The sequence below is a fragment of the Thalassophryne amazonica genome, unplaced genomic scaffold (genome assembly GCF_902500255.1).
Source record: "Thalassophryne amazonica unplaced genomic scaffold, fThaAma1.1, whole genome shotgun sequence".
Taxonomy (NCBI): domain Eukaryota; kingdom Metazoa; phylum Chordata; class Actinopteri; order Batrachoidiformes; family Batrachoididae; genus Thalassophryne; species Thalassophryne amazonica.
Genome location: NW_022986252.1, coordinates 192,504 through 204,434, shown reverse-complemented (window position 1 = coordinate 204,434; position 11,931 = coordinate 192,504). Strand labels below are relative to the sequence as shown.

The following is an 11,931-nucleotide window of genomic DNA, read 5'->3' as shown; positions in this document are numbered from 1 at the left end:
TCACCTTCTCAGCACACACTCCTCACTTGTCAGCACATTACCATGTGCATCTTTTACCACTCTAACCTGCTGCACATCCTTTCCAGCTCTGTCCCTTTGTCTAACCAATCAATAGAAGTCCTTTTCTCCTTCCTTACTATTCAACTTCTTGTACAGCTCGCAATATGCCTTTTCCTTCGCTTTTGCCACTTCTCTTTTCACCTTACGCCGCATCTCCTTGTACTCCTGTCTACTTTCTTCATCTCTCTGACTATCCCAAAACTTTTCCGCAAACCTCTTTCTCCTTATGCTTTCCTGGACCTCTTCATTCCACCACAGAGTCTTCTTGTCTTCCTTCCACTGTCCAGATGTCACACCCAGTACTGTCCTAGCTGTCTCCCTCACCACATCTGCAGTACTTATCCAATTGTCCAAGACTGCTTCCCCTCCATCCACTGCTTCTCTCACCTGCTCACTAAATTTCACACATCAGTCTTCCTCCTTCAGCTTCCACCATCTGATCCTTTGTTGAGCTTTCACTCTCTTCTTCTTCTTTACCTCTAAAGTCATCCTACAAACAGTCATCCAAGCAGATTTCAGGGAGTCTAGTGAAACCCCGGCCTCCACTCTAGCTCACCCATGCCAGAAAGTGTTCAACATTTGACATTTCCTGTTTCACTGTGACTGAGAATTTGGCACTTCCTGTTTGTGAGCTTGCCACTGAGTTCCTGCGAGATTCCATGGGATCTCGTCTGTCAATCAAATAAGTGTTTGACATTTGAACATTTCCTGTTTTACTGTGGATTTGAAATTTAGCACTTCCGGTTTACGATGCCCTGTACCATGAGTGAGTGAGTGTTGCGCTGCTGTGCAATGCTTCACTCGTATTATTATTATTATTATTGTTGTTATTGTTTCTCGATGGTGAAACTAGAGCTGCAGATTCTTAACAAGCCCCTGGTTGTTTCCCTGCGTTCAGTATTTGTCAATATCTCCACTTCAATTACTCCACTTCATCTGTGGCTCTCACTCGGCAACATTCCTTTTCTTACCTCTGTTCATGTGGAATGATCAAACACAGAGAATCCCCAGGTCCAATAAGCAATTTAAATAAATTTGCATATTTAGATGGGGGCATGGAGAGGAAGGAGTTTGGTACATCTGCACGTGCGCTCAATTCCGTGTTGATTGGGACGTACAAACAGAACGTACTGGGATCCATGCCTACACACACTTTGGTACATCTGAATATTTTTGTGGTTACGCCAATTTCTGGGTTTTGACGTACACCGTGTTTCAGAAGGAAATCCACACAAGTCTTTGTACATGAGACCCCTGGTCTCCTCCTTTAGTGGCACTAACACTCCAGCTCTGGATTGGAATCTGGCTGAGGAACTACAGTGTCCCATCACAGCAATTGAGCTTACAGTTAAATTCCTATTAAGGGACAAAAGCCCTGGCCCAGAGGGTATTTTGGAAGCAGCTGGCCCCATTGGCACTGCTAGAGATGATTATTGAGTCTTTTAATACTCCCCCAAACCCTGAACCAGGCTTGTACCTCCATCCATCCATCCATCTTCTATACTCTTTTACTCCATTTAAGGGTGATGGGGGGAGGAGCCTGTCCCAGAAGTCATAAGGTGTGAGGTGGTGTTAAACCTGGACAGGATGCCAGTCTGTTGCAGGTCCACACATAGACTGACAAACACATTCACACCTGAACGCACAATCCACCTAACCTGCATGTCTTTGGATGTAGGAGGAAGCCGGAGCACCCGGAGGGAAGCCATGCAAACACGGGGTGGGAATCGAATCCATGACCTTCTTGCTGTGAGGCAACAGTGCTAACCACTAATCCACCATGCTGCCAGCTTGTATCTCACTGCTTTTAAAAAAGGTTAAAGATCCATTATTATGTGGCTCATATTGCCCCATTAGCTCATTAAACGTTGACTTCAAGTTGCTGGCCAGGCACTTAGAAGCAGTTTTAAAGTTCTATCCCTTGACCATATACAAGGTCTATTAGAAAAGAAACCAACCTTTTTATTTTTTTCAAAAACTATATGGATTTGAATCACGTGCGATTACATCAGACAAGCTTGAACCCTCGTGCGCATACGTGAGTTTTTTCACGCCTGTCGGTTGCGTCATTTGCCTGTGAGCAGGCTTTGAGTGAGCACTGGTCCACCCCCCTCGTCGGAATTCCTTTGTCTGACTTCTTCCTGACCCAGGACGTCGTGAGAGAACAGAGAAGTTTCAGAAGATGTCGGGATCAGCAGTTTATCCGGACATTCCACTGTTAAAGGAGATTTTGTAATGAAAGACGTGCGGACGGATTTGCGCGTCGGCACACAGCCGCTCATGGCGCGGCGCCACAGCAAAACACCTCCGTTGGAAGCATTACAGGACAAGTTTGAACATGCCCAGCTGTTAAACAATTTCTCGGATACTCACTCGACTGAAAGCCATCGAAAGCCGCCTAAATCTTACGAATGGTTATCAACACGGTGGCGTTTTCATGTGGCACCGCACGATGAGTGGCTGCATCCCGAAGCGTGAATCCATCCGCACGTCTTTCATTACAAAATCTCCTTTAACAGTGGAATGTCCGGATAAACTGCTGATCCCGACCTCTTCTGAGACTTCTCTGTTCTCTCACGACATCCTGGGTCAACAGAGGCTTAAATTTGGAAGCTTTCAGCTCGAAACAGGTTGACAACGGCGGCTCGGGGTGCGGCGCGCCGTCCGGCTCTGTGGGCTGTCCTTAAAGTGACAGTAACACTCCATAATCTCTCATCAGCCCTTAAAATTTTCACCGAAAACCATCTGAATTTCTCAAATGGTGTCCACTCAGATGTGCCTTACAGTTTCAGAAAACATTTTGATAAAGCAAAGCGCCAGTCTCTCAGGAAGAAGTCAGACAAAGGAATTCCGACGAGGGGGGTGGACCAGTGCTCACTCAAAGCCTGCCCACAGGCGAATAACGCAACCGACAGGCGTGAAAAAACTCACGCATGCGCACAAGGGTTCAAGCTTGTCTGATGTAATCGCACGTGATTCAAATCCATGTAGTTTTTGAAAAAAATAAAAAGGTCGGTTTCTTTTCTAATAGACCTCGTATATATATATATATATATATATATATATATATATATATACACACACCGTATTTTCCGGACTATAAGTTGCACCGGAGTATAAGTCGCACCAGCCACTTTATCATTATAAAGAAAAATAAACCATAAATAAGTTGCACTGGACTATAAGTCCCATGGACATACAGGTATGTTAACATGAAAAGTTCAGATGATAATATTGTGACGGCTACCGTTTTCAGATGCATATTTCACCAGTCTTAACTTGTAATCTGCAGAGTATGATTTTCTTTTTGGTGGCATTTTTTCGGGCCTTCTCCGTTGTCTTGTTAAGTTATCAGTAACGTTGAAATTTTTATTTTTCTATGGTAGTCAGAAGTCGCAGGAACAGTCACACAAGCCTCGAGTGCCCTCTCGTGAGCTGCATTTTACCTACAGATATGTTTGTATTTTGCGGACCACACTGCGAGCCGAACCATGCAGCACCTACCTGCACAGCTCATGACCTCCCAGCGGTGTCGATCCAGCTCCTTCCAAGTGCAGACGCTAATCCTCCGCCGTCGCTCAGTGCTCCCATGCAGCTCTCAGCGTCAACTCTGCTCACACTGATATCCAAGGGTTGAAGCTGTCTTGTTAGCCGTCCCGGAATAAACACCATGTTCGTCTGCTTCAAACGCTATTCACAATCTTCGACGCCAGCTCCTTCCAAGTGCACACGCTAATCCTCCGCCGTCGCTCACCCAATGCTCCCACGCAGCTCTCAGCGTCAAATTAAACACTCTGCTCACACTGATATCCAAGGGTTGAAGCTGTTCTGTTCGCCATGCCGGAATAACAGCAAGCACCGTATTCGTCAGCTTCACACGCTGTGGGTGGGGTGAGGAATACGCGTCCAACGTTCTGTTCTCTGATTGGTTATCGCGACCAGCGTGACTTATAGGACGGCCGCCATACTACAGTGCCCATGATGCATTGCATTTCCTTTTCTGGTGGCCATTTTAAAACATAGATCGACTCTGTCACGTAAAATTGTTTTGTTACAGTAAATTAATTGAGATCCTACCGGTATATTTTTCATTTATAAGTCGCACCGGAGTATAGGTCGCACCCCCGGCCAAAACATGTAAACAGTGCGACTTATAGTCCAGAAAATACGGTGTGTATATATATATATATATATATATATATATATATATATATATATATTTTTTTTTTTTTTTTTTTTTTTTTTGACTCAAGCAGCTGTCTGACTGTTGACCTGTTTGATTTTTCTTTGTTCTTCTGAATCCTTTAATAACATTTGACACATTCAGTTCTGTGCTGTAATAATTTGTTCTGGAGCTCTTTAAATGTCTCAGGAACTCAGGACTCTGGAACAGTTGATTATTCTCGTGCTCCAGTCCTTAGTTTCATAGTTTGGCACTGGAGGTGTTGCTCAGTTTGTCCGCTGTTCTGGCTCAACTTGCAGGAGATAAACTCACCCAGAACAGAGAAGGTCTCCTCCCACAGTGGACTAACACCGACCCAGACAAGGTCACCTGATGGTCCATGAGAAAGGTCCATTTTCAGATCAAAGCACTGGATGTCAACACTTTGATTCACTGTGAATGTGGAAGTCAAACAGACCTGTATGACAACAACCAGGAAAAGAGCCACGTCTCCAGTGAAGTGGACCTCAGGGATCCGCAGCATGGACGCACTCAAACACAGAATCAACGCTGCAATAACAATCTGGATGGCCTGAAAAGGACATGGAAGACATGACAAGACACTTTCAAGTCTCCTTGTCCCACTGCCTTGGAGAGGAGACAGCATGTGTTCGCTCCGTCTGACTTTTACAAACTCACCCCAAGAGTTTTGGGCTCCATCTTGAGGAGGGACTGCAGCTGGCCTGCAGAGAGCCCGCCCACTGCAGGGGCGGGGTCTTTGTCATTAATCACCATCCTGCTTGTGGTGACAAAATGCCAGCTTCAGGAGGAACTAGGAACAAACGGACAGAGAGAAAGAAGACATGAATGAACTGGATCAGCTTCAGAGCACGTGGCTGAAGACGATAAAAGACACTGATACTTGAGACAGAGAAAAGACACAAAGTTCACATTTTGAGAATTTGGATTCAGTAATTACAGCACCTGTTTTCATTGTGACGTCACTGACGTGGTCACGAAATAAAGAGGTTTTTGGCAGCAATAACCGCTTTGGATTTTCAGGCCTCTGGACACTTTTGCACACAGTTGAAACAACACCACCACAACAGATTTTTTTTTAAATATCACCAAGCAAACTAACGCTATCAGTGCGTCCACGACACACACAGCAGCGTCACGATGTTCTCTGAAGTGAAAAATAACAAACTCTCTTGTTAATATTTCCTGCTGCTCGGTGAAACTCCTTTTCAATCCTCTTTTCATTCAGAAGTGATGTGGCTCTTCTCTCTGAAATGGTGGTTAGTCTTTAACCATTGGAGCTCGTACACATTTAAAAGATTCACAATGATTATCAGCCAGATTTTAATGTTCACTTAACAGATCTGAATGCAACAAAATAATGGTCATATTGTGCCAAATGACTTTTATCTTTTACATTTCATATGTTTGATATTTAATGTTCAACATCTCCAACATCACACAAGTTTGTTTTTGCAGATAATTTATGACTATCACAGAAATAACCCCGCCCTCTGTGACATATGTCAATCAATCAATCAATTTTTTTTATATAGCGCCAAATCACAACAAACAGTTGCCCCAAGGCACTTTATATTGTAAGGCAAGGCCATACAATAATTACGTAAAACCCCAACGGTCAAAACGACCCCCTGTGAGCAAGCACTTGGCTACAGTGGGAAGGAAAAACTCCCTTTTAACAGGAAGAAACCTCCAGCAGAACCAGGCTCAGGGAGGGGCAGTCTTCTGCTGGGACTGGTTGGGGCTGAGGGAGAGAACCAGGAAAAAGACATGCTGTGGAGGGGAGCAGAGATCGATCACTAATGATTAAATGCAGAGTGGTGCATACAGAGCAAAAAGAGAAAGAAACAGTGCATCATGGGAACCCCCCAGCAGTCTACGTCTATAGCAGCATAACTAAGGGATGGTTCAGGGTCACATGATCCAGCCCTAACTATAAGCTTTAGCAAAAAGGAAAGTTTTAAGCCTAATCTTAAAAGTAGAGAGGGTGTCTGTCTCCCTGATCTGAATTGGGAGCTGGTTCCACAGGAGAGGAGCCTGAAAGCTGAAGGCTCTGCCTCCCATTCTACTCTTACAAACCCTAGGAACTACAAGTAAGCCTGCAGTCTGAGAGCGAAGCGCTCTATTGGGGTGATATGGTACTACGAGGTCCCTAAGATAAGATGGGACCTGATTATTCAAAACCTTATAAGTAAGAAGAAGAATTTTAAATTCTATTCTAGAATTAACAGGAAGCCAATGAAGAGAGGCCAATATGGGTGAGATATGCTCTCTCCTTCTAGTCCCCGTCAGTGCTCTAGCTGCAGCATTTTGAATTAACTGAAGGCTTTTTAGGGAACTTTTAGGACAACCTGATAATAATGAATTACAATAGTCCAGCCTAGAGGAAATAAATGCATGAATTAGTTTTTCAGCATCACTCTGAGACAAGACCTTTCTGATTTTAGAGATATTGCGTAAATGCAAAAAAGCAGTCCTACATATTTGTTTAATATGCACTTTGAATGACATATCCTGATCAAAAATGACTCCAAGATTTCTCACAGTATTACTAGAGGTCAGGGTAATGCCATCCAGAGTAAGGATCTGGTTAGACACCATGTTTCTAAGATTTGTGGGGCCAAGTACAATAACTTCAGTTTTATCTGAGTTTAAAAGCAGGAAATTAGAGGTCATCCATGTCTTTATGTCTGTAAGACAATCCTGCAGTTTAGCTAATTGGTGTGTGTCCTCTGGCTTCATGGATAGATAAAGCTGGGTATCATCTGCGTAACAATGAAAATTTAAGCAATACCGTCTAATAATACTACCTAAGGGAAGCATGTATAAAGTGAATAAAATTGGTCCTAGCACAGAACCTTGTGGAACTCCATAATTAACTTTAGTCTGTGAAGAAGATTCCCCATTTACATGAACAAATTGTAATCTATTAGACAAATATGATTCAAACCACCGCAGCGCAGTGCCTTTAATACCTATGGCATGCTCTAATCTCTGTAATAAAATTTTATGGTCAACAGTATCAAAAGCAGCACTGAGGTCTAACAGAACAAGCACAGAGATGAGTCCACTGTCCGAGGCCATAAGAAGATCATTTGTAACCTTCACTAATGCTGTTTCTGTACTATGATGAATTCTAAAACCTGACTGAAACTCTTCAAATAGACCATTCCTCTGCAGATGATCAGTTAGCTGTTTTACAACTACCCTTTCAAGAATTTTTGAGAGAAAAGGAAGGTTGGAGATTGGCCTATAATTAGCTAAGATAGCTGGGTCAAGTGATGGCTTTTTAAGTAATGGTTTAATTACTGCCACCTTAAAAGCCTGTGGTACATAGCCAACTAACAAAGATAGATTGATCATATTTAAGATCGAAGCATTAAATAATGGTAGGGCTTCCTTGAGCAGCCTGGTAGGAATGGGGTCTAATAAACATGTTGATGGTTTGGATGAAGTAACTAATGAAAATAACTCAGACAGAACAATCGGAGAGAAAGAGTCTAACCAAATACCGGCATCACTGAAAGCAGCCAAAGATAACGATACGTCTTGGGATGGTTATGAGTAATTTTTTCTCTAATAGTTAAAATTTTGTTAGCAAAGAAAGTCATGAAGTCATTACTAGTTAAAGTTAATGGAATACTCAGCTCAATAGAGCTCTGACTCTTTGTCAGCCTGGCTACAGTGCTGAAAAGAAACCTGGGGTTGTTCTTATTTTCTTCAATTAGTGATGAGTAGAAAGATGTCCTAGCTTTATGGAGGGCTTTTTTATAGAGCAACAGACTCTTTTTCCAGGCTAAGTGAAGATCTTCTAAGTTAGTGAAACGCCATTTCCTCTCCAACTTACGGATTATCTGCTTTAAGCTACGAGTTTGTGAGTTATACCACGGAGTCAGGCACTTCTGATTTAAAGCTCTCTTTTTTAGAGGAGCTACAGCATCCAAAGTTGTCTTCAATGAGGATGTAAAACTATTGACGAGATACTCTATCTCACTTACAGAGTTTAGGTAGCTACTCTGCACTGTGTTGGTATATGGCATTAGAGAACATAAAAAAGGAATCATATCCTTAAACCTAGTTACAGCACTTTCTGAAAGACTTCTAGTGTAATGAAACTTATTCCCCACTGCTGGGTAGTCCATCAGAGTAAATGTAAATGTTATTAAGAAATGATCAGACAGAAGGGAGTTTTCAGGGAATACTGTTAAGTCTTCTATTTCCATACCATAAGTCAGAACAAGATCTAAGATATGATTAAAGTGGTGGGTGGACTCATTTACTTTTTGAGCAAAGCCAATAGAGTCTAATAATAGATTAAATGCAGTGTTGAGGCTGTCATTCTCAGCATCTGTTTGGATGTTAAAATCGCCCACTATAATTATCTTATCTGAGCTAAGCACTAAGTCAGACAAAAGGTCTGAAAATTCACAGAGAAACTCACAGTAACGACCAGGTGGACGATAGATAATAACAAATAAAACTGGTTTTTGGGACTTCCAATTTGGATGGACAGACTAAGAGTCAAGCTTTCAAATGAATTAAAGCTCTGTCTGGGTTTTTGATTAATTAATAAGCTGGAATGGAAGATTGCTGCTAATCCTCCGCCCCGGCCCGTGCTACGAGCATTCTGACAGTTAGTGTGACTCGGGGGTGTTGACTCATTTAAACTAACATATTCATCCTGCTGTAACCAGGTTTCTGTAAGGCAGAATAAATCAATATGTTGATCAATTATTATATCATTTACCAACAGGGACTTAGAAGAGAGAGACCTAATGTTTAATAGACCACATTTAACTGTTTTAGTCTGTGGTGCAGTTGAAGGTGCTATATTATTTTTTCTTTTTGAATTTTTATGATTAAATAGATTTTTGCTGGTTATTGGTGGTCTGGGAGCAGGCACCGTCTCTACGGGGATGGGGTAATGAGGGGATGGCAGGTGGAGAGAAGCTGCAGAGAGGTGTGTAAGACTACAACTCTGCTTCCTGGTCCCAACCCTGGATAGTCACGGTTTGGAGGATTAAGAAAATTGGCCAGATTTCTAGAAATGAGAGCTGCTCCATCCAAAGTGGGATGGATGCCGTCTCTCCTAACAAGACCAGGTTTTCCCCAGAAGCTTTGCCAATTATCTATGAAGCCCACCTCATTTTTTGGACACCACTCAGACAGCCAGCAATTCAAGGAGAACATGCGGCTAAACATGTCACTCCCGGTCTGATTGGGGAGGGGCCCAGAGTAAACTACAGAGTCCGACATTGTTTTTGCAAAGTTACACACAGATTTAATGTTAATTTTAGTGACCTCCGATTGGCGTAACCGGGTGTCATTACTGCCGACGTGAATTACAATCTTACCAAATTTACGCTTAGCCTTAGCCAGCAGTTTCAAATTTCCTTCAATGTCGCCTGCTCTGGCCCCCGGAAGACAATTGACTATGGTTGCTGGTGTCGCTAACTTCACATTTCGCAAAACAGAGTCGCCAATAACCAGAATGTCATAGGAATAACCACGCCCTCTGTGACATATGTAACAGAAAAAATCCTGCCCTCTGTGACATATGTCATAGGAATAACCCTGCCCTCTGTGACACCGGGTGTCATTACTGCCGACGTGAATTGCAATCTTACCAAATTTACGCTTAGCCTTAGCCAGCAGTTTCAAATTTCCTTCAATGTCGCCTGCTCTGGCCCCCGGAAGACAATTGACTATGGTTGCTGGTGTCGCTAACTTCACATTTCGCAAAACAGAGTCGCCAATAACCAGAATGTCATAGGAATAACCCCGCCCTCTGTGACATATGTCATAGGAATAACCCCGCCCTCTGTGACATATGTAACAGAAAAAATCCTGCCCTCTGTGACATATGTAACAGAAAAAATCCTGCCCTCTGTGACATATGTAACAGAAAAAACCCCGCCCTCTGTGACATATGTCATAGAAATAACCCCGCCCTCTGTGACATATGTCATAGAAATAACCCCGCCCTCTGTGACATATGTCACAGAAATAACCCCGCCCTCTGTGACATATGTCACAGAAATAACCCCGCCCTCTGTGACATATGTCATAGGAATAACCCCGCCCTCTGTGACATATGTCATAGGAATAACCCCGCCCTCTGTGACATATGTAACAGAAAAAATCCTGCCCTCTGTGACATATGTAACAGAAAAAACCCGCCCTCTGTGACATATGTAACAGAAAAAACCCGCCCTCTGTGACATATGTCATAGAAATAACCCCGCCCTCTGTGACATATGTAACAGAAAAAACCCCGCCCTCTGTGACATATGTCATAGGAATAACCCTGCCCTCTGTGACATATGTAACAGAAAAAAACCCGCCCTCTGTGACATATGTCATAGGAATAACCCCGCACTCTGTGACATATGTAACAGAAAAAATCCTGCCCTCTGTGACATATGTAACAGAAAAAACCCCGCCCTCTGTGACATATGTCATAGGAATAACCCCGCCCTCTGTGACATATGTCATAGGAATAACCCTGCCCTCTGTGACATATGTAACAGAAAAAACCCGCCCTCTGTGACATATGTCATAGAAATAACCCCGTCCTCTGTGACATATGTCATAGGAATAACCACGCCCTCTGTGACATATGTAACAGAAAAAACCCCGTCCTCTGTGACATATGTAACAGAAAAAACCCCACCCTCTGTGACATATGTCATAGAAATAATCCCGTCCTCTGTGACATATGTCATAGGAATAACCCCGTCCTCTGTGACATATCTAACAGAAAAAACCCCGCCCTCTGTGACATATCTAACAGAAAAAACCCCGCCCTCTGTGAGATATGTCATATGAAAAACCCCGCCCTCTGTGATATATGTAACAGAAAAAACCCGGCACTTTGTGACATATGTCATAGGAATAACCCCGCCCTCTGTGACATATGTAACAGAAAAAACCCCGCCCTCTGTGACATATCTAACAGAAAAAACCCCGCCCTCTGTGACATATCTAACAGAAAAAACCCCGCCCTCTGTGACATATCTAACAGAAAAAACCCCGCCCTCTGTGACATATGTCATATGAATAACCCTGCCCTCTGTGACATATATAATAGAAAAAACTCGCCCTCTGTGACATATGTCATAGAAATAACCCAGCCCTCTATGACATATGAAATAGAAATAACCCCGCCCTCTGTGACATATGTAACAGAAAAAACCCTGCCCTCTGTGACATATGTCATAGAAATAACCCCGCCCTTTGTGACATATGAAATAGAAATAACCCCGCCCTCTGTGACATATGTAACAGAAAAAACCCCCGCCCTCTGTGACATATGTCATAGAAATAACCCCGCCCTCTGTGACATATGTAACAGAAAAACCCCCGCCCCCTGTGACATATGTCATAGAAAAAACCCCACCCTCTGTGACATAGGTCATAGAAATAACCCCGCCCTCTGTGACATATGTCACGGAAAAAACCCCGCCCTCTGTGACATATGTTACGGAAAAAACCCCGCCCTCTGTGACATATGTCATAGAAATAACATCGCCCTCTGTGACATATGTCACAGAAATAACCCTGCCCTCTGTGACATATGTAACAGAAATAACCCCGCCCTCTGTGACATATGTAACAGAAAAAAAACCGCCCTCTGTGACATATATCATAGAAATAACCCCGCCCTCTGT

At 43.1% G+C, this 11,931-nt stretch overlaps 1 protein-coding gene across 4 annotated transcripts in view; it reads right to left on the bottom strand.

Moving 5' to 3' along the window:
• Window positions 1–11,931, bottom strand: part of LOC117505819 — a 191,633-nt gene that overhangs the window by 159,739 nt on the left and 19,963 nt on the right. For all 4 annotated transcript variants that reach the window (XM_034165358.1, XM_034165360.1, XM_034165359.1 and 1 more), the window contains exons 2-4: window positions 4,922–5,054; window positions 4,701–4,814; window positions 4,556–4,612 (exon numbers count right to left, since the gene is read on the bottom strand). In XM_034165358.1, coding sequence (XP_034021249.1) covers window positions 4,556–4,612; window positions 4,701–4,814; window positions 4,922–5,017 — 267 coding nt within the window. In that variant the 5' untranslated portion in view covers window positions 5,018–5,054. The remainder of the gene's footprint in view (window positions 1–4,555; window positions 4,613–4,700; window positions 4,815–4,921; window positions 5,055–11,931) is intronic.